General features: G+C 43.2%; 1 protein-coding gene across 3 annotated transcripts in view; it reads right to left on the reverse strand.

Annotated features, from left to right (window-relative positions):
• Positions 1 to 20,605, reverse strand: part of LOC144772725 (phosphatidylinositol 3,4,5-trisphosphate 3-phosphatase TPTE2-like) — a 298,439-nt gene that overhangs the window by 266,297 nt on the left and 11,537 nt on the right. For 2 of the 3 annotated variants that reach the window (XM_078657252.1, XM_078657251.1), the window contains exon 2: positions 10,930 to 11,011. In XM_078657252.1, the coding sequence (XP_078513378.1) occupies positions 10,930 to 10,979 (50 nt within the window). In that variant the 5' untranslated portion in view covers positions 10,980 to 11,011. Of the gene's footprint in view, positions 1 to 10,929; positions 11,015 to 20,605 lie in introns of all 3 variants that reach the window. The other variant, XM_078657254.1, reaches the window with a different exon arrangement.

Raw genomic sequence — 20,605 nt, forward strand, 5'->3', positions numbered from 1 at the left:
TCGCCTTTTACTCCTTATATGATTGATGGCTACCCAAGAAAGTGTCCCTGATCCTATACCACAGTGGATCCTATCATTGGATGTCAATGGCCTAAGTGAGAAAATTAAGAGAGGTCTGTCCTAAGAGCAGCCCACACCTGACATCCTTCTTCTGAAAGAGACCCACCTATTGGATTCAGACTGTGCCTTCGTAAGACACACAAGTCTTGTATACCATCTTTATTGAGGGATCTTGTGGTATTGATATCTGTCTTCAGAATAACTCCCCTGTTCCGGGTCAATGGGTCTGATGGGATAGTGATTGGCAGTTCCATTTGCCATTGTATCTGGCGTCTTCATAATCCCATTCCATTTTACTCTGCCTGGGTGGCCCCCTGACACTCCTTTTAGTGGATTTAAAAAAAACTTGATTCAGTCATTTTTGCAATTATTCCAATAGCATTATTTATTCACATTAGTATCAGGTTTTCCCACTGTTTCCTCTCATATATTTGCCTTCTGTATATTCTCCCGGTGGCTAGAGAGTGAATTAATGGGGTCCTGTCTGATCATTTTCCTACTGGGAAGGGGATTAGGCAGGGTCAAGCGCTCTGCCCTCTGCAAATTTGCCCTGGCTATTGAACCCCTTGCTGGGCTGCTGAGAACACAAATGCAATTTGCATGGTTTGTGCTCAGATGCAGGGGTACAGCACTATGTCTTACATCAACCTGATGATCTTGTTGTTTAGAAGGGCTATCCCCAGTACTCTAGTCTATTAGTGATGCAGATTATTGACTGTTTTGAATAACTCTCCAGCTTAAGAGAAAATTCAGCAAAATCCATCATTTTCTGGGTCAGTGCCTCCCCAGTCAATATGGCATAGGGCTCAGAGCTGTGGGTGGAGTCAGCAAGCTTAGAACCCTGACTGTATGTGGTGCAACTTCAGCACCTCTGTGCTGGATATGTAGCATTTCCCCTTTCCAAGTCTCCTTTCAAAGAGGCCTGTATCACTGGTTCATGCTTCCATTGACTTTCATGGGCCATGTGGCCATCATCAATACAATATCCATGCTCAAACTAATCGATGCACTATGAAAATACCTACATTGCATTATTCCTCCTTCTTTCTCATAATCAATGTTCTCCTTCGCAGGTTTCAGTGGGGAAGTCACATCCACGCATTTCCATGCCTAAGTGCTCAAAGTCCCCTATGATGGTGGTCTAGGCACGATGGATATTGTCCCTTACTATCAATACCTCCCATTTGGTAGTCATTGACAATTGATTGCGTGTCTCTCAGAGTGAACCCATCTATGCAACTGAGCAGTGCCCATTGGCAAACCATGCACATCTACAGTACATTTATGATGGACAGTTTCCTCCAGGGATACACCATGTGCCACCAGATTGGTTCTTGGCCTCTAGCATGACTCACTTTATCTCGTCTAATGGCACAATAAATTAATTAGGGAGACCATACTGTGAGTAAGCACTTGGCTGCCACAGTTATTGTACCTTCACAACTTTGTTGGCTGGGATACCATTGAGATATCCCATATAAAGGGTGTCTCTTTGGCCCAAACCTGAAGATTTTCATGATGACTTTGAACTCCTTGAGTCCTTGATATCTTCAGAAGAGACAGGCCATTATTCCATATTTGAAATAACTGGTTGACACTCCCAACTTTTTTCTGTTAGGGGAAGGGGTCACCATGAGTCTTCTTGCGCATAAGGAAGTCTCACAGATATGCCATCTTTAGTTATTTAGTTATTGTCTCCATGTTGTGAGCAGCACTGGAAGACGATCAGGGATGCTTGACTAATGAGGAAAGGCATGATACTTCTGGGGTAATGTCTTTGATTCCATGTGGAAAATCCTTGGTTGGCCAATCTCCTACCTCCACTTCTAACTAATTCATCGTTCTGCAGGCATTAGAAGACAGGAGGGTACAATCACATATGAAGATCATAGTCCAGAGGGATATTGTTCTGCAATGGAGAAATAGGAGGCCCACTACCTGAAATATGCGGCTCCAGTGCATGAATAAGTGCATATTCTTTAAGAAACTCATTTATGAAGAGTGTGCATGCCCCACAGGGACTTGAAGATATAGGAACAGTAGGGAGAACCCTTTCAACGAGGTCAGGCTGCTTAGAATATACTCCTTTGTAAGTATGTGATGGTATTATTGAGTCAATTTCTTTTTGATTCCACTACATTGTTGTGGGTCTAAAGCTTGCATACTCACACTCAGTAATGTATTTTATTTCCTTGAATGTGCTAAATTACATGAAGTTGATGCTTGGTTGTACTAGATTCTTCTGTGTTGTATATTTTAAAAATGCCAACAAATAGTTTTTTTTTTAAAGTTATCCATCTGGGAATAAAAAGACCAAAGTGAAAATTAGATTTTACTATCAACTACAAAGTCACAATTATGGTGCTATCTACCTAGATAAACCTTTCATTTTCTCCAATATTTTGATAAGATTCTAAAATACTTGGCAAAATCTGCCCAGGCCTACTGCTCTACCATACTATAGCACTGCATCAATCAACATGACGTAGACAATGAATTGTGTTTCAGTGAGACTTATGGTTTCTACCAACATCAAAATATACCATCTCATTATACCTACAATAACAGTTCTGTCACCTAACTATGCACCTTCAGAAAATATATTGGCATTGAACAATGCAACTAAAAAGATGAGCACACTGCCCCATCTAGCACAGCTCCTCAAAATGTATCTAAGGAATCCACAAAGGATTTGCATAACTCTGTATATATATACCAAACCAACCTCAAATGCAGGCATCCCAAATGTTGAAAAATACTTTTCTTAATTAAGGGATAACTAAGGAGGTAACTATTGAACCCTCCTTGTATGTGTGAGTGCCGCTCTTGCAGTTAAACTAGGCTTAGAACCGTAGTGGTCTATCTCCAACAAATCCACCAGAATGTAGCTGTAAAAATTCCATGTTATCTAGATGTCTAGAAATATGTCTATTGTCCCTGCAAGCAGATAAGTCATGTCATGTTTTTCTTATTTGTATGGTGTGCATATGACTCAGCAGTATATTCTGGCACCTGCAGAAGGAGTTGTGCAGCCCTGCCTGGGGCCGATTGGAAAAGCCATGTTTTCAGTTTCTTGCGGAATTCTAAGATGGAACTGGCAGCTCTGATGTGTTTGGAGAGATTGATCTAGGCTTTGGGAGCCAGCAAGGAAAAGGCGCATCCTCCTTGTAATGAAGTTCGATGAAACAATGGTAAAGGATATGAAGACTTCTTCTTTATTTCAGGAACAGTAAGATGAGCGTCCCAACCACAGTCGATCCAGCAGCAACTACTCGCTGGAGAACCTTGTAGCCAGGCACCCAATACATTCTAAATTCTACATCAACTCACTAAGCAAGGGTTACATTGCAAAAAGGAATAAAGAAATACCACACACCTACTCCTGAACAGAAACAAAATAATTATAAATGATAAACTTAGTTACAGACATAATCATGCAATTTTGTAGGAACGGAACAAGCACAAGAACTCCTACGCATAGGAGGTACGTGTTGTGAAGGTGAAGATTGTCGAATATGAGAATCAGAAGAATTAAAGCAACGTACAGGAGCAATTCTATTGAGATTCTAAATGTGACCATCATCTAGTTTCACTGCATTTTGAAATAACTTAACAACCTTACATGGAATAGAGAACTTGTTACCTCCACTATTTTGCGGAGACCTAACTCTCACACAATCCCCTAGATTAACTATTGTCCCCCGCTGCTGAATTCCGTGCCCTTGGAGAGGGTGGCCGAATTTGATTACTTAGGTATCCGCCTCACGGATTCAATGTATTGGAATTCACACATCCAAAAGTGTTACTTGGTCATAAAAGGGTGGGTGGTGCCCTCCTTAAGGAGCAACGCTCCTCCACAACCAAGCCCATTGACCCAGTTATGGAGATTTATAAAGCAAGAGGGGTTAGTGCTGCTTTGTATGGGGCGGAACTGTGGGGCACGTGCAACCTTGAAGTATTAGCTAGATCAGAGAGTACATTTCTGAAGGACTTGATGGCCCTCCCGCAGAGCACCCCAACAGTACCTGTATTATTGGATCTGGGTTGTAGATCGATTAAGGACCAAGCCCAAATACGCCCCTTGCTACTTTGGGCGCGCCTGTGGCGTGTGCCCGAGCTGGCCTCATATGCAGATGGTTTGTTAGAGGTTATGTTAATGGAGGGCTGGTCCAAGATTAAGTGGTTGAGGGATGTGAAACGGCTGTTAGGGGATCTAGGCCTTGGCGATGCATGGGAATCCAGGACGGCCCCCCCCTAAAGCCGTTTTAAAGAAGTTGTACTGGAACTGAATCTCCTGTAAAATCTCTACTGATTCAAAACATTGCAAATCCACTACTGACTTTATGAAGATCAAGGATGTGGTGGCCTATGAACTGTACCTTGACATTATATCTAACCCCATAGACCGTGCTCTGTATTTTAAATTTAGAATAGGGACGTTACCTGTAAGTGAACTGACCGCCCGCTGGAAAACTTCCCTTCAGCGATCCCCTTTCTGTGCGACATGCCTAACATGAGTTGAGTCGGTTGCCCACATTTTCTTCGAATGTCCGGCTTATCTAGCGCCGAGGCGGTGCTGGCTCAAACCACTATGTAAACAATTAGGCACTCGGCAGCATAATGTGGCATTACGCATTTTAATGTCCGACACACGTATTTTGTTTGTCTGCGGTGTGTCCAAGTTCCTAAAATGGTCTTGGTTAATTCGCACGAAAAGGCTTTCTTTGTCAATTTAATGCTTGTCTTAACTGCTCATACAATGTTTTATTTGTGTAAATAGTATGTGCTTGTTTAAATATTGCTTTTTAAATTCATTGTATTATGCTTTTATGATATTTTTATATCGAAATAAAGCCTTCAATCAATCAAGATTAACTATTGTATGAGCAACAGCATGTCTGGCATCAAAGGTTGCTTTCATCTTTTTGGACTTGGAATCCTCCCCAATGCTCCACTGAGGATCCTCAAGAACACTAAAATCAGATCCATACCCTCTCATCCAGGATTGAAACAATTGAGTGTTAGGTGTACGTCCCCTAAACAATTCAAAGGGAACTTTTTCTGTTGTAGAATGAGGGGTCAAGCGATAGGCCATAACTTTCTCTAGAATTGCATTTTTCCAGTCACGCCCTAGTTTCTTGGCTGATTGAATAGATTCCTTTAGTACTCGGTTGAATCTCCCAACCATCCCGTTACATTCGGGATGATAAAGCGAGCATTTTCTATGGACAATAATTCTCTTACACAGGAATTCCTCCATCTCCTTTGAGACCAGTTGCATGCCATTGTCACTTAACAAAGTCTCAGGGAGACCTTCTCTGTAAAAAACATTCTCCAAAAATCTTACTACATATCTAGTTTCAATACACTGAGTGACCTTGACCTCAGGCCATCTAGAATACATATCAATAAGAACCTGGACGTAAAACTGACCAGACTTGGAATGAATTGGTCCTAAGAGATCTAGAGCAACATCTTGCCAACACCTGGAGGGAGGATCATGAATGATCATCGGTTGAGTTCTAGTCTTGCACACTTTGTCAGACATCCTGCATTCAGAGCAGTCTCTAACTAACCGTTCAACTAAGATATCAACACCTGGCCACCAGAAGTGTAACCAAACTCGCTCCTTGGTTTTTGATATACCCTGGTGACCACTGTGTGCAAGGCGAACAATCTTCTCTTGAAGTGAAATAGGAGGTACCAGGCGTGAACCTCTCCACAAAAGATCTTTGTGTATAGAGAGTTCATGTCTCACATTCCAAAATTCCTTTGCTTCATCAGACAGAGACCTAATACCTGTACATCCACCATTTACAAACGTGCATACCTCGAGTAAAACGTTGTCATTCTTTAAGGATTCTCGCCATTCCATTCCATTTCTGACACAACACCTTCAACAATTTCACACACCTTGAAGGTGTCTATCTCCCAAGAGTCTTCGGAGTCAAGAACATCAGAGCCCACAGGTATCAATTGTGACAGACAATCAGCAACTTTGTTGTCAACACCAGGGATATATTTGACAAGAAAATCCAAATCTTGTAGAGCAATAATCCACTGACAAATCCTGGAAGAAACCGCATTAAGATCTTTCTTGACAAACAAATCCTTAAGTGGTTTATGGTCAGAATGAACAAGAAAAGAAGAACCCCACAAAAATTTCTTGAGCTTCTTGATAGCCCAATAAATACAAAGGGCTTCCTTTTCAATCACAGAATATTGTAATTCTGGCCCAACAAGAGCTCTAGAAAGAAACATAATAGTTTCTTCTTTGCCACCCTTGGATTGTTTAAGAACAGCTCCCAAACCTTTAGAGCTTGTATCCGTGATCAAAATAGAGTCTAAAGAGGTGTCAAAGCTCTGCAAGGAAGGAGCGACTTAAGGGCTTCCTTGACTTCCTCAAATTCTAACTAACACTGAGATGTTCAAAGAAACTTTATCCCTTTCTTCAGAAGAGACCTAAGGGCATGAGTACGACTGGTGAGTTGTGGCACTCGCCAGGATCTGTAAGTGGATTATTGCTCTACAAGATTTTGATTTTCTTGTCAAATATATCCAAAGTTGCTGATTGTTTGTCACAATTGATACCCGTGGGCTCTGATGTTCTTGACTCTGAAGACTCTCGGGAGATAGACACCTTCAAGGTGTGTGAAATTGTTGAAGGTGTTGTGTCAGAAATGGAATGGCGAGAATCCTTAAGGAATGACAAAGTTGTACTCAAGGTATGCAAGTTTGTATCTGGTGGATGGACAGGTACTAGCTCATACAATAGTTAATGTAGGGGAATGTGTGAGAGTTAGGTCTCCGAATTCTGGGGACATGGATGAAGAGAAGAGTGGCTAAACTGGGGTGCCTGATCGGTGTGTGGAACTGGATGGGGCTGCTAAGATATTCTGGGCCTTGCAGTTTAAAAGGGTGAGTTTGTGACTACGGAGACAGTGGAGGTCCTTGAGGTGTCTGGATATGTGCATGCAGAGTAATAATTTGAGAGTGAGTCCGTGAGTGTGTATGATGTTGGCGAGTGGGGCCATGCAGATTTTTAAAAGTATATGGCTGAGCTGGAAGCCTTAAGGGATACCACACATCACGTTGGAGGCCATGGATGAATATGGGGCTAGGCTGACTGTTTGGGTGCTGCCTGAGAGAAAGAAACTGATCGACAGTATTCATGGTTTCGCTGATGTTCTTTGAGCCCTCGTGTTTGTGACTGACCATGTAGACATCTGCTGTTTAATATCTGTAAGTGCTCCTTGAGGCAGTGATTGTTTTCATTTAACAGCCTCTTGTGTTTTTTGCTGAATGTAGGATTGGATGAGGATAGGGTGGGAGAAGGTGTCAATTGCAGCTGAGAGGTCGAGTAGGATGAGAGCTGCTGTGTCTCTCTCATCCATGATGTGGCGGATCACATCAGTGGAAGCAATGAGGGCTCTTTCAGGGCTGTGGTTTGGTCTGAATCCAAATTGGGATGGTTACAAGCAGTGGTTGGCATTGAGGATGTCAGGCAGTTGATTGCTGATAAGCTTTTCTATTACTTTGGCCAGGTAGGGGAGGAGGAAGAGGGGTCTGTATCTAGACAGTGTTGTCAGGTATGCTTAGGGTTTCATCAGGAGTGGTGAGACGGTGGGGAGTTTCCAGATATCTGGGAAGGTGACAGTGGTGATAGTCATTGAGGATTGGTGGGAGGGCTGTATAGATAGGGGCTGGGTCCTGTGGTAAAAATGAATAGGCTGCAGGGATCTGGAGGGCTCACAAGTGGATGAAGCGCTTTCTGTTGGCTGTTTCCAGTGGGGTGATGGCTGGCCAGCAGGCCAGGGTGGTTTCTGGGGGGTCCTTGTCATTAGAGTGAAGGATAATGAGGGTGGAGAGGGCAGGCCAAGGTGTAAAGTTGTTGTAAATAGTTTTGATTTTTTTTTTGTGAAGTAGTGGTAAATCTGGGCACATAGTTCCTGTGAGGGGTGACGGACGTGGAGTTGGTGGCAGGGGACTGGAATTATTTCACTATGGTGAAGATTTCTTACAAGATGTTAGAGCAGTTTTGGATCAATCCAGTAAGTGCTAAGCACTTGGTGGTTATAAGTCACTGGTGGTAGGTCAGGAGGGCTGATTTGTAGGTGTGTCCATTACTGTCGCAGTTGTCATTTATGTGGAACCATCAACGTTCCAGCAGTTTGCAGTTGCATTCAGTGAATCTGACTTCTTCGGGTATGTGGGTGGGGTCATTCACTCATTGGGAGGAGTCCTTGTGTGCCCAGGTCTTCCTGGTGGTGAGTGGTGTGGGGGTCTGTTTGCTTCTCTAGGTGAAAGTTGAGGTTGTCTAGTAGAATGAAATAGTTAGATGCAAGTGGGGCATTAAGATCCCCAAGAGAGGCACCGAATTTGGACCTTGGTCCAGGGGGCTGGTAGAGAAGGACTCCTGCCAGGGTGGTGGAGCTTGAGGTCCTGAGTTTGAAGGCCATGTATTCTAGACAGTTGCTAGTATTCACTAAAGTAATGGTGCAGTTGATTTCCCTTTGTACAGTCTCCTCCTCTGGGTTTGCTCATTCTAGCCTGTCTTGCGATCTTGTAGCTGGGTAGGAGGACCTCTGCGATGTCTGGAGCGGATGTTGGATTGAACCAGGTGTCGTGAGGAAGATCATTAGGTCTTGAGGACATCTAAATAAACTGACAATCAATTTATACCAGAGGATTATGTCCAAGTACCCTCCCTCAGCAACAAACAAAGAGAGCAAGAATGCAACATTGAATCAAAATCAAACTTGGCCTACAACCCAGGTTATGCTTGAATGAAGGCCAAGTGATCACCAGTGGATGAGATTAAATCAAGAATTCCATTCAATACTTTGTTGTTTGTTTCAGTGCATGCCCTAAATATAATAGGTATGCCCTTAAATGGGTCCCAGGCTCACTGTGCCACATTACTCAAATTACATCTCACTGACAGCGATCAAGTAGGCTGAAAGTGGTCTGTATTTGATTTTGGTCTTGTCTGTAGTGGCCGTGGTATGGTTGATGGAGATGGACTTTTCCTAAAGGAGATTGATATGCATGAGACTGCTCTCTGTCTAGAGTTGCTAAGTGGTTGAAAATTGATGGACTTGAATGCAGTTCCAAGCAAACACCAGTGACTGAGATTTACTCAAGTATTCCTTCAAGCACTACTTTGTTGTTTGTTGCCCCTGGGCCATATACACTAAAGGTGCATTTTCATTGTTTGCGCTGGGCTCACCTTATAAAAGGTGCGCCTGGCGCAAACAATGAAAATGTGCCATATTACCATGCATGCACTGCCCCCAGGCAGCCGTGAACTCAGTGCATTCCTTTGAAAAACAGAGCGGCTGCTATAAAGCCGCTCTATGTTTTTACAGTGCAGGCAGCGCCCGCTTGCACATTTAAAGGGGATTAGAGTTCCCCATGTAGGCGGGTGCAGTAAATGACTGCACCCGCCTGCAAGGGGATGTCAGGAAGGTCCCCCTGAGAGCTTCTTTGCCTCTGCAATAAGGCGCGGATGGAGAGGCAAAGGGATTCCCTCTTTTGCATGGGGCACACCCCCATGCAAAGGAGGGAAAGCCCCCTGAAGCTAGCGCTTTATGTGCGCCAGCGCTATCAGTATTACAGAAGGGGATGCACAAGTGTAATATCACAGTGCCCTGGGGCGTGCAAAGTGGGCGCAAACACCTGTTGCGCCCCTGGAGCATTTTGTGTAACACGGCCCCCTAAGTGTAATGGATATGCTTATACTGAATTCCCTGCTCACTCTGGCACAGGACAGAAGCAGTACTTCACTGATGATGCCTGAATACACTGAAACAGGACAGAGGTTGCTTGTGTTACCATCTGGAGGGATCATGACTGGGCAGTCAGGCTGTACTCTTCCTACAGGAACCGGGCCAGGGCTGATTTGCAAATACTACAGTACAATACATATGGCTGAATGCTGCCTAGAGTGGCGCAATGGGCCAAAAACGATGGACTGTTCTATAGACAAGTTTATCCCCAGTGGGTAAAATTAAACTTAAGCTTTTATCCGTTATTTTTTTAGTTGCAGTCGACACTGTCATCTTAGAGCAGCATGCATAACTGTGAAACTCAACACATCACACAATCAAAGGAATAAACTTACAGTTTCAGGAAGGCGCATACATTTCCAAACAAAATTAAAAGAATGAAACCAGATCTCAAAATGATCTCATTCCTTCGTAAACTTAAGATGAAATAGGACTGGATCCTTCCCTTACCTACTTCAAAACCCTACTGAAAGAAATACCTTAAACTTGACCCAGCTTAACACGCCTCTATCCTCTACTGAATTAATGAAAAATGTGTAGTTGGAATCAGAGAGTTTACTCCTACTACTACGCTTGTATAGCACTGACCACAGGCTGGCACTGTGGATAACGTAAATATGTTATATAACCATCCTATAACCTACAATGCGAGATGGCCTTCCCATCACCCTTTGGATGTGAAGCTATCTAACAGGCACTTGATTCATGTCCAAGCTACAGAAAAATGTAAATAAATAAAGAACAGTTTGATGAAAGCACAAAGAGCTTAAACGGGTGAATGTTTACAGTCAATGTTAGGCATTCCGTCCTGACTTGTCTTTGTGCTGATCAGGCAAGGGTACCGGTGAGGACAATATTTACACTGAACACATGAGATTTATCGCAGACGATCCTCCCTGGACATCCCCAGGGACATGGCAAGCTTCTCCTTTTTCTAGTGATCGGTCACTTTCTTAAAGCGTAGCGTCAAGGAGTCTGTCCTATCAGAGCGAGGCGTACACATAGGCGTATCCCCCATCACCAGCTCCTGCTATTCACTCACCACTCTTAACTAATTGTAAGATTGCAAGGCTTCACTCACCCGTTCATTCCTGCAGACTCCATCCCGGGGTCGTATCTCACCACTGGCATGCCTCTGCGGCGCACAGGTCCACTGAGTTCTTCTGCTGGAGGAAAAAAAAGCATCATTGATCACATTGGTACAAGTTGTAGAAGGTTAGGTCCATCTCAGTTTCCTTGGTGTAAATTTACATTCAGCAACAAACACAAGAGGCCCTTAAAAGAAAGCAATCATTGCCTCAAGTAACAGTAGCAGATATCAAACAGCAGAAGTCTACATAGTCACAAACACAAAGGCACAGATAAGACCAGTGAGAGTCAAGCCAATATCCTATCCACTCATAGGAGTTAATACTCAGAATGAGTAGTTTAAATACTATCAGACCTTTGAAATTATCAAATGTACGAAGTCTGCCAACATAAAGGTTGTATGGTCTATCAGGGTAAATTGTACCAACTATTTGGTGCATCCCCGACTTAAATTACATTTAACCTCCCATCACGCTAAAGTAAAATGAGAATCCAACATGTCATCATATATGCAGGCTGCACTTCCAAGATGTCTCAGGCTAAGCGCCTGCAGTTTGTTGCCCTAGAGTATTTCAGCTACAGGATTTTTGACTCATACCCTTTTGAAGTTCTCCACTGCAGATCCAAAGTGCCATGTACAGGAAAGAGTAACTTTACAAGTCATAAAAGTGCTCCTAACTAACAAAAAATTGCTGATTCCCATTCATACACCTAATACCAAACTGGCGGATTTTTCACCAGTTCATAACTTGGTCTAAGGTTTAAATGAATCCTTAGATTTTCTTTTGGCCCTTTAGGAAAATGTTTACTTTTCTATTTATAGAAATATATTGGACTACTCCCCCTAAAAATAGGGGGGTGTTGTTGACAGCCAGTTCACACATTTACATTTGCTATTTTTGATACTAAGTTCAACAGGAGTACAAACAATTGTGAATGTTGGCCAATACAATGGGGTAGGGGGGTCACTTAATCGCTATAGAAATATCGATCAACAAAAATATCACGTTCACCACATTAACTACCACAATACTGCTACTGAGAGTAGATGTGGAGTTAAGAGTAGTGAATATGTTTCCCTATGTATGGTTATCTAGATGTTATATTGATTGCTGATGTTATGGATGGAATATTTTATAGGTCTATATTTCAACCGTGACATTTGACGTACAACTGGTGAATACCAACAAAGTTATGACTTTCTGGGAGTGCACCACTTTCCAAATGCCACACTGACGGCATCTCGTGTGGGAGCAACCATGTTACCACCATAAACCCTAAGCACAAAGCAACCGAAAAGCCTCTCTAGAAAAGTATTTTCATGGCCTAGGCCCCTGTAGTGGTTTTAAATGTCTGCAGATCCTGGCTCAATGAATCAGTGTTTACTATTTGCACTTGAAAAAGACTCTTTTGTGTAGTCAAGTAAAAACTAGATGCACAAAAGGATTTGCAAATGTGTTCCTAAGTGGGTATGCGATGTAGACATTCCATCATCCTCTCTGATTGTTTATGAACTTGCTAGGTAGTTCACAAATAAGAAAGTGAGAACCAATCCACTGCTGAACACAGTAAATCCACAAACTGATTTAAATATAAACTTAGGACGTGAAAGAACTTTATGAAAGACAGGGTGAAACAGGAGTCATGCTGGCCATCCTGACTAGATTCAGACACATACTCTAACAAGCATTAGAAATGCAATCGGACTCGGATTTATTTGAGTTTGAGCTAATGGCATTGTAAATGCCAATGTCTTTTTGCCATGTGTTATGGAGTGTGTGCATGTGGTGTGTAGTGGAAGTATCTTGGTTGAATTGTAATTTTACCAATGGTGGCATGCTGTGCTTTATATGAATATGTTTAAAAGTAAAGTGTACCATACTGCGATTGCTTGGTGGAAAAGTGCACTGCCGGCTGGAGGTGTGTGTGCCTGGTGGAAGGGTGCACTGACGGCTGGTGGGTGTGTGCTTGGTAAAAGCGTGCACAGATGGATGATGGTTGTTGGTGTTTGTGCATGGTGAAAGCATTCATTGACGGCTGGGGGTGTGTTGTTGTGTGTGTGTTGTTTTCTGTGTGCTGGTGAGTGTGTGGTGGTGAGTCTGTGGGGGTGAGCCTGGGGAGTGAGTGTGGTGGTGAGTGTGTTGTGTTGAGTGGTGACAAGTGTGTGGTGTTGAGAGACTGAGGTGTGTGGTTTGTGTGCGCGTTATGTGTGTGTGGTGTATGTGTGTGTGGTGTTTTCTGCACACTCACACACTGCCCCTACACATTCACACACTGCTCACCCGCACACTCCCAATGTCACCCTGCATAGTCACACACTGTTTACCCTGCACACTCATTCTGCACACTCACACAATGTGCACCCTGACACACTGTCTCTGCAGTCACTCTGCACTCACTGTCACTCTGCACTCACTGTCATTCTGCACTCACTGTCACTCTGCACTCACTGTCACTCTGCACTCACTGTCACTCTGCACTCACTGTCACTCATTGTCACTCTGCACTCACTGTCACTCTGCAATCACTGTCACTCTGCAATCACTGTCACTCTGCAATCACTGTCACTCTGCACTCACTGTCACTCTGCACTCACTGTCACTCATTGTCACTCTGCACTCATTGTCACTCTGCAATCACTGTCACTCTGCAATCACTGTCACTCTGCACTCATTGTCACTCTGCAATCACTGTCACTCTGCAATCACTGTCACTCTGCACTCACTGTCACCCTGCACTCACTGTCACTCTGCTGTCACTCTGCACTCACTGTCACTCTGCACTCACTGTCACTCTGCACTCACTGTCACTCTGCACTCACTGTCACTCTGCACTCACAGTCACTCTGCACTCACAGTCACTCTGCACTCACAGTCACTCTGCACTCACAGTCACTCTGCACTCTACAGTCACTCTGCACTCTACAGTCACTCTGCACTCTACAGTCACTCTGCACTCTACTGTCACTCTGCACTCTACTGTCACTCTGCACTCTACTGTCACTCTGCACTCACTGTCACTCTGCACTCACTGTCACTCTGCTGTCACTCTGCACTCACTGTCACTCTGCTGTCACTCTGCACTCACTGTCACTCTGCACTCACTGTCACTCTGCACTCACTGTCACTCTAGCTCTGCTGTCTGTCACTCTGCTGTCATTCTCACTCTGCTGTCACTCTCACTCTGCTGTCACCCTCACTCTGCTGTCACTCTCACATTGCTGTCTCTCTGTCTCTCATGCTGTCACTCTCACTCTGCTGTCACTCTCACTCTGCTGTCACTCTCCTGTCACTCTCACTCTGCTGTCACTCTCACTCTGCTGTCACTCTGCAGGGCCATGTAAATGTGCCAGCTCCATCAAAGCATGTCGGCCTTGTTCTCGTCACTTGTTTCCCGACTCTGAACAGCAGGCAGCCTCCCTCCGCTAATCTCAAAAACGCGGCTGGTGTCAGGGGCTGAGGCACTGCACTTCCAGCGCCATGCAAATGTGCCAGCTCCATCAAAGCATCTCGCCCTTGGTCTCGTCACTTGTGCCCCGACTCTGCACAGCAGGCAGCCACCCTCCACTAATCTAAAAAACACGATGTAGCGGCTGGTATCAGGGGCTGCGGCGCTGCACTTCCAGAGCCATGTAAATGTGCCAGCTTCATCAAAGCATCTCGGCCTTGCTCTCGTCACTTGTTCCCCGACTCTGAACAGCAGGCAGCCTCCCTCCGCTAATCTAAACAAGGGAGCTGCGCGCTGAGCGCTGCTGAATGGTGAACGCGCCCGGCCATCTGGATTCACTTACGGAGGCACCCTGACAGCTCCTAATTATAATTAATGTACTTCTTTGCGCGAGCACGAACGAAAAATGCCCAAGATGGCGGAACAAAACTACATTTACCCTATCACTTCAAGCCTATTAAAACGACAACACAACGAAGACGAATCACTGGCCAGATGACAGAACACGCTAAGGAATGTGTGGAATTTGTCTCGCCAAAGCCCTAGGAGATACTTCTTTTTTCTCTTCTTTAACATTAGGATCTCGAAACTCCTCCCACTTTCAGTGGGGAGGAGTCCGAGCCCTAAAAACGTGAAAGATGAACTCGGCCTATATCGCCAGGTATGCGAAAAAGTGTGCATTTCTTCTAGTTCACAAAATACGTATTTATGTATATTCTGCATAATGTGTATAACACACAACTGATATGAAAATATTTCAGAAATAGCAAAAATGGCATTATGTGCCTAGTACATCCTGCATTTGTGCAAGGCACAGTATATTTTACCACCAATTAGGATTTTCACATATTTCCATTGAAACTAATATTTTCTTCATAAAATACTATTTCCCAAAGACATGCTGAACACACTGAAACCAACTTCCAGTGAGATTTGTGGTTTTGCTCATGCTTGGTACAGGAGCAGCATGGATATCAGAAAAAATGGAACCACTGAATTGTTTCTTCTTTATAAATTGTTAATCTCATACCTGAGCATGCCTTCCTTCGAAGTTCCCTGAATTTCCATTGTACATCTTATGTCCAGAAATGTAAGAGTAAATAGGAGTCCTCCTGAAGTACTAGTCCTTACTTATAAATGCTGTGAGATTTGGGATTGGCCCTATAGTTAGGAGAGAAGGAAGGGGCAGCAGTTACAGGGCGTTGTTGAAGTTTAGTTAGAGAAGGAACATGGTAATAAATACTGTTGTCAAGTGGTGTGTTACTAGATCTATCATTTCGTTGGAACTGTATTTGCTGTGTCTCCAAGTGTGGCTATAATTTGAGGTTTTAGTATGATACACTCATGATTTATACTGGTTAATTTGCTTTGGGGAGTGTTCTTTATCGTGTGAGTGAGATAATTGATCCTGGCATCCATGTTCCAGTTTACTAAGGGAAACATCCTTTACAACGGAACCGCTACAACGCGGTACCGTTACGACGCAGTTTTAACAACGAAAGTCGTTACAACGACTTTCGCTGGAGGGCACTCTAGGATAGGGGATAGTTTAATTTACTATCCAACACCTTCCCTACTATCCACGGGGACTGGTGTTGGAATAGTAAATTAAACTATTCACTATCAGCGCCCCACCAACGCAAGTCGTTGTAACGACTTGCGTTGTTAAAACTGAGTCATAAAGGGACGCGTTGTAACGGTACGCGTTGTACCGTCATACATCTGTTTACTAAAGATGTGCCTATGTGGTCTGCTCTCATCCAGTCACAAATTCTGGTGAGACTATAAGATATATATTTTTCTAGTTGTCTTGAGAAGGCACCGATTTGTGTTTGGGTGCCATCTGCATAGAAGTGAACGCATAATTTATTTGCCATGATGAGGTTGATAATGGCTCTGAAACAATTATGAGCGGGGGCAACAATCTCCAAGTTTCTTCTGGGACTCCGTAGTTTACAGTTGCTAGGTTTGTTGAAGGTGGGTCCAGTGTGACAATTCAGAATTGCTCCTTTACTAAAGACATTAGTCACTTTGGTGAAAAGTTTCCTGCAGTGCTTTGTGTAAGGTCGAATCAGCTGGTGATCAAGGAGCATAACAGTATCTTCACACTTGTCAAGGAAGTGGAAGATGGGATCATGTACAGAAGGAAAGGAGATTTAGGGCTACATTTTGGGGTGAAGACGGATGGATCTGGGTACAGTATTCTGTGAGTGTCCAAGTGGGTATTGAGTTGGGTGGTTAAGTTATACAGAAGCCTAGCATTCATCGGGGTTTGTGGGCTTCAATGTTTAATAAACTGGACTGACCATTTGACATAGTGATCACTGGCATTTAAAAGAACTAATTTAATGGGTGGCTTAGCTCCTTATGAAAGTGCATTAAACCATCTCTCAATGCGAAGTTAGACATGACCTAAAATTCAGAAGAAGATTTTATCATCCTTAACTGAAGAAAACAATATTTAGTATATATACATTGACAGTATGTAACACTGAGATTGTCATGTTTCAGATATCAGCTGTGAGTGGTGGTTTAGTAGAAGTCTTTATCTGGGAGTGATCACTTTGTGCCTTCGATCAAATACCACTGTTTATTGAAGTGCTTTTAGAGTTATTTACATGCAATTCCTGTCCTAAAAGCATGAAGACAACCTCATTCCTGCAGACAGATACCTACATTGTCTATTTAATTATTTTTTTTATATTCCCTGAGAGGAGAAAGTAACATCAATTAAATAGGATGGTATGCCAGAAAGCCACCCTGAACAGGATCCAAATCAGGAATAAACATGTCTCTATGATGTAAGAATATTGTAGGAAAACATTCTGCAAGGCAAAACATAAATATTGTTTCTTTCCATTTATGAGTATTATATTATTTTTGTTATGCTGTTTGAAAAAAAAATGTACCCCACAAATTTACAAACTCTTTTAGCTAATTCTGTCAAGCTAATTTGGCAGTTTTGGAACCCTTGTTGGAGCATAATGTATGACGTTACAACGCATACATTTACAACGCATACCTTTACAACGCAGTTTTTACATCGCAACATCCTTTACAACGCATTCCATTACATCGCATGACACTACATCGCATTTTTGGAAACTACCTTAACAACGCATTCCATTACATCGCATTATACCTTTACAATGCATACCAGTACAACGCATGCCATTAAATTGCATTTAAGGTAAGTATTGGGTAGAATAGGGGTACAAATTACTATTCTAACTCTAGGGGGTGCAACAGTAGGTTAAGTGCTGGATGGTGTGGGGTAAAAATTACTATTCAAACTCCAGGGGGTGCAACTGGAGGGTAAGTGTTGGATAGTGTAGGGGTACTATGCGTTGTAATGGTATGCGTTGTAATGCCTGCGTTGTAGTGACATGCGATGTAGTGTCATGGGTTGTAATGGTATGCATTGTAATGCCTGCGTTGTAGTGACATGCACTGTAAAGGATGTTGCGATGCAATAACTGCGTTGTAAGTGTAGTGCGATGTAATGACTGCGTTGTAAAGGTTGTTTCCCGTTGGAGCAGTTCACAATAATTATTACAATCTGCATCCTAACATTTCAAATAATATAAACTGCTACAGTCTGCAAATTTAATTTCACACTTTGGCTAAATCATGTGGAACTCAAAGGTGCTGTGAGGACGTTTGCAAATGTACGAGCCGCTGTCAATCGACCATGCTGTATTTCTGTTCATTCTTTTCTTTATTTTTTTCCTCACAGTGCCACTCTAGACGGACCAGCCTTCTCATATATATGCAGATATAAGGCATTTTAAGGATTTGGGGGGCCCTGGGCCAAACATAATTTGGAGGCCCCTTTTTGGAACAGCTTTGCATTCATGATCCAGTTTCAGCTCTTTAATGTCCTCTTTAGCCAGGACACTGACAGTGCACAGACACATTCTTCCAAGTTCTAAATGTGTTTAATATTATCACTTTCCGTGCTCATGACGAGCTCAGCTTGTCATGAGGCACGGTTGAGCTGTGCTCATGACGAGCTGAGCTCGTCATGACCGTTGGACCGGTCGCACGTGGGGATAATTTCCCCGCTGTGCTGAACGTTCGAAAACGGGTGTGGTCATGACGAGCGGAACGTCATGAGCACAGCGCCGCAGTGCAGCGTGACGAGCCGAGCTTGTCACAAGCAAGGTGGCACCGCGCGCGGCCCCCCTCCCCCCGCACTGCAGGTGAAAAAGCCCAGCAGCGAAGGGGTTAAGGGAAAGTGATGTGTATTTTCAATATTATAATACAGCAGCAGCTCACTAATATTATTACAAGTAATTTTTGTTTCCCCCTCTCATTTCTCATATGTGGGGTCCTATTTTGATCCAAAAGAAATATTTTTATAGCTGTTGCATGGTGTTGAAAAACAAACATATCTGTGCATAATGTCTGTGATAGACTCATCAACAACCACCCACATTAAAAATGAATTAAAGGAAAACGGTATTTAAAGCAATCTGTATAAGAGTTTTTCAAGATTACCAGGGCAAGACTCAGCAGAACAGAGCTGGTTCTATCAGTGGGCCCCCTAAAAGGCTAGGGCCCTGGGCTAGGGCCCACTTTGCCCATGCCTTAAATCATCTCTGTGCATATTAGATCCCAACAAGAACAAGAGCAAGCTGCCACACCAGGTTTTCTACAGGAAAAGACGCTACCATGAGTAGAATGGTCTCTGGTGGCTCCATAGCAGGTGAAGTGCATGCCAAGGGCTATTTTTCATGAGTATTGATAATTATAGGAGTCAAATTCAAATTCAAATTCAAAAATCTTTATTCGATTGTAGAACTTACAATCATAAAAGTACAGTTCATAAGTACACATTTTAAAAACAATTCCAGACAATACATTTCATGTGGCAAATAAAGGGCACAGAATACAGTACAAAAAAGGGAAGGTACAGCGGGCACTATGAGCGTGAGCAATATGAGATTAAAAAACATAAATTACTATATTGGTTAAAAAACACCTAAAATATTCACAGCATAATTATCCGTCCATACTTTTCCTAAAACAAATAGCTTTTTTTAAAAAGTTACAGACAAATAAGGTACAGTCACAATTCAGTAGTTGTAGGTAGTAAAGTGCGGGCTTGATTTGAAAAAAATTCAGTTTTTTAAGACATGGTTTAAGGTATAATTTCCGTGGGATAGAATAATAAGGGCAAATAAAAAGAAAGTGTGCCAAGTCTTGAGGAGACTTACCGTCGCAGCCACAAGCTGGCAACACTTCACCCCGTTGTGGCCCACTTGGTACCGCCAGTAGAAGATGATATAGATCAAAACGGAACCTTGTTAACAGAAACCGTTCATAACTAGTCATAGGCCATGTCAGATAAGGCTCCATTTGTGGGCAGGTTTTGAGTAATAAGTGTTTCCTGACACTACCCTTCTGTATCTCAACCTCTTCTCTGTCAGTACATCTTGCCAATAATATGGCGTTTTTTACCAGAACGACATCAGGTTTTGTGATCAGGTTGGGGGCATAAAACAGATCAGAACGGCCAATTGCCGACAAACAATCCCTTATATATTTCACCCACGGAATTTTAAGCCTACCGTCTAGCGATAAGACCTCTTTCAATAAGGCATGTGTGAGCGGAATGTCGGTGTTAAGCCAACAATTCAGCCAACACAAAACCGGGTTTACTGCTATTCAGTCACTTAGATATGGAACCCCCAACTCCTCGTGTACAGAATAAGTCCCAGTACCCCTTGGCAGCCTCAATATCTTTTTCAGGACGTTGTTTTCTGCGACCTCTAGGTCTTTTATCCTACAATAGCCCCAGAGCTCGCTACCATAACAGGCAACAGCAACACTTTTTGCCTGATAAAGTTTGAGCAGTGCGGCCGTGGGGCAGTTGCCAATTTTTTTCCCGAAGCCAAGAATGGCCGCATTTACCCCTTCTTTTTGGACACTGCGGGGCCCCACGTTAATTTGTGGTCTAAGAGGACCCCAAGATATGAGAAAGAGTTAGTTAGAGGGATTTTCTCCCCATTTATACTAAAGGAGTCAGTTTTCCGGGAACCCTTTCCTGTTTTCATGACGTAGGACTTAGAATTATTTATGCTAAGGCCACGTGACTCCATAAACTTAAAGAAGGAATTTAATAATTTTTGGAGACCGATTGCTGTCCTAGATATAAGAACTGCATCGTCTGCATAGAGTAGCACAGGCACCCCCTTGTGTTCAACAAGGGGGTAGTC

The sequence above is a fragment of the Lissotriton helveticus genome, chromosome 8, assembly GCF_964261635.1.
Source record: "Lissotriton helveticus chromosome 8, aLisHel1.1, whole genome shotgun sequence".
Taxonomy (NCBI): Eukaryota; Metazoa; Chordata; class Amphibia; order Caudata; family Salamandridae; genus Lissotriton; species Lissotriton helveticus.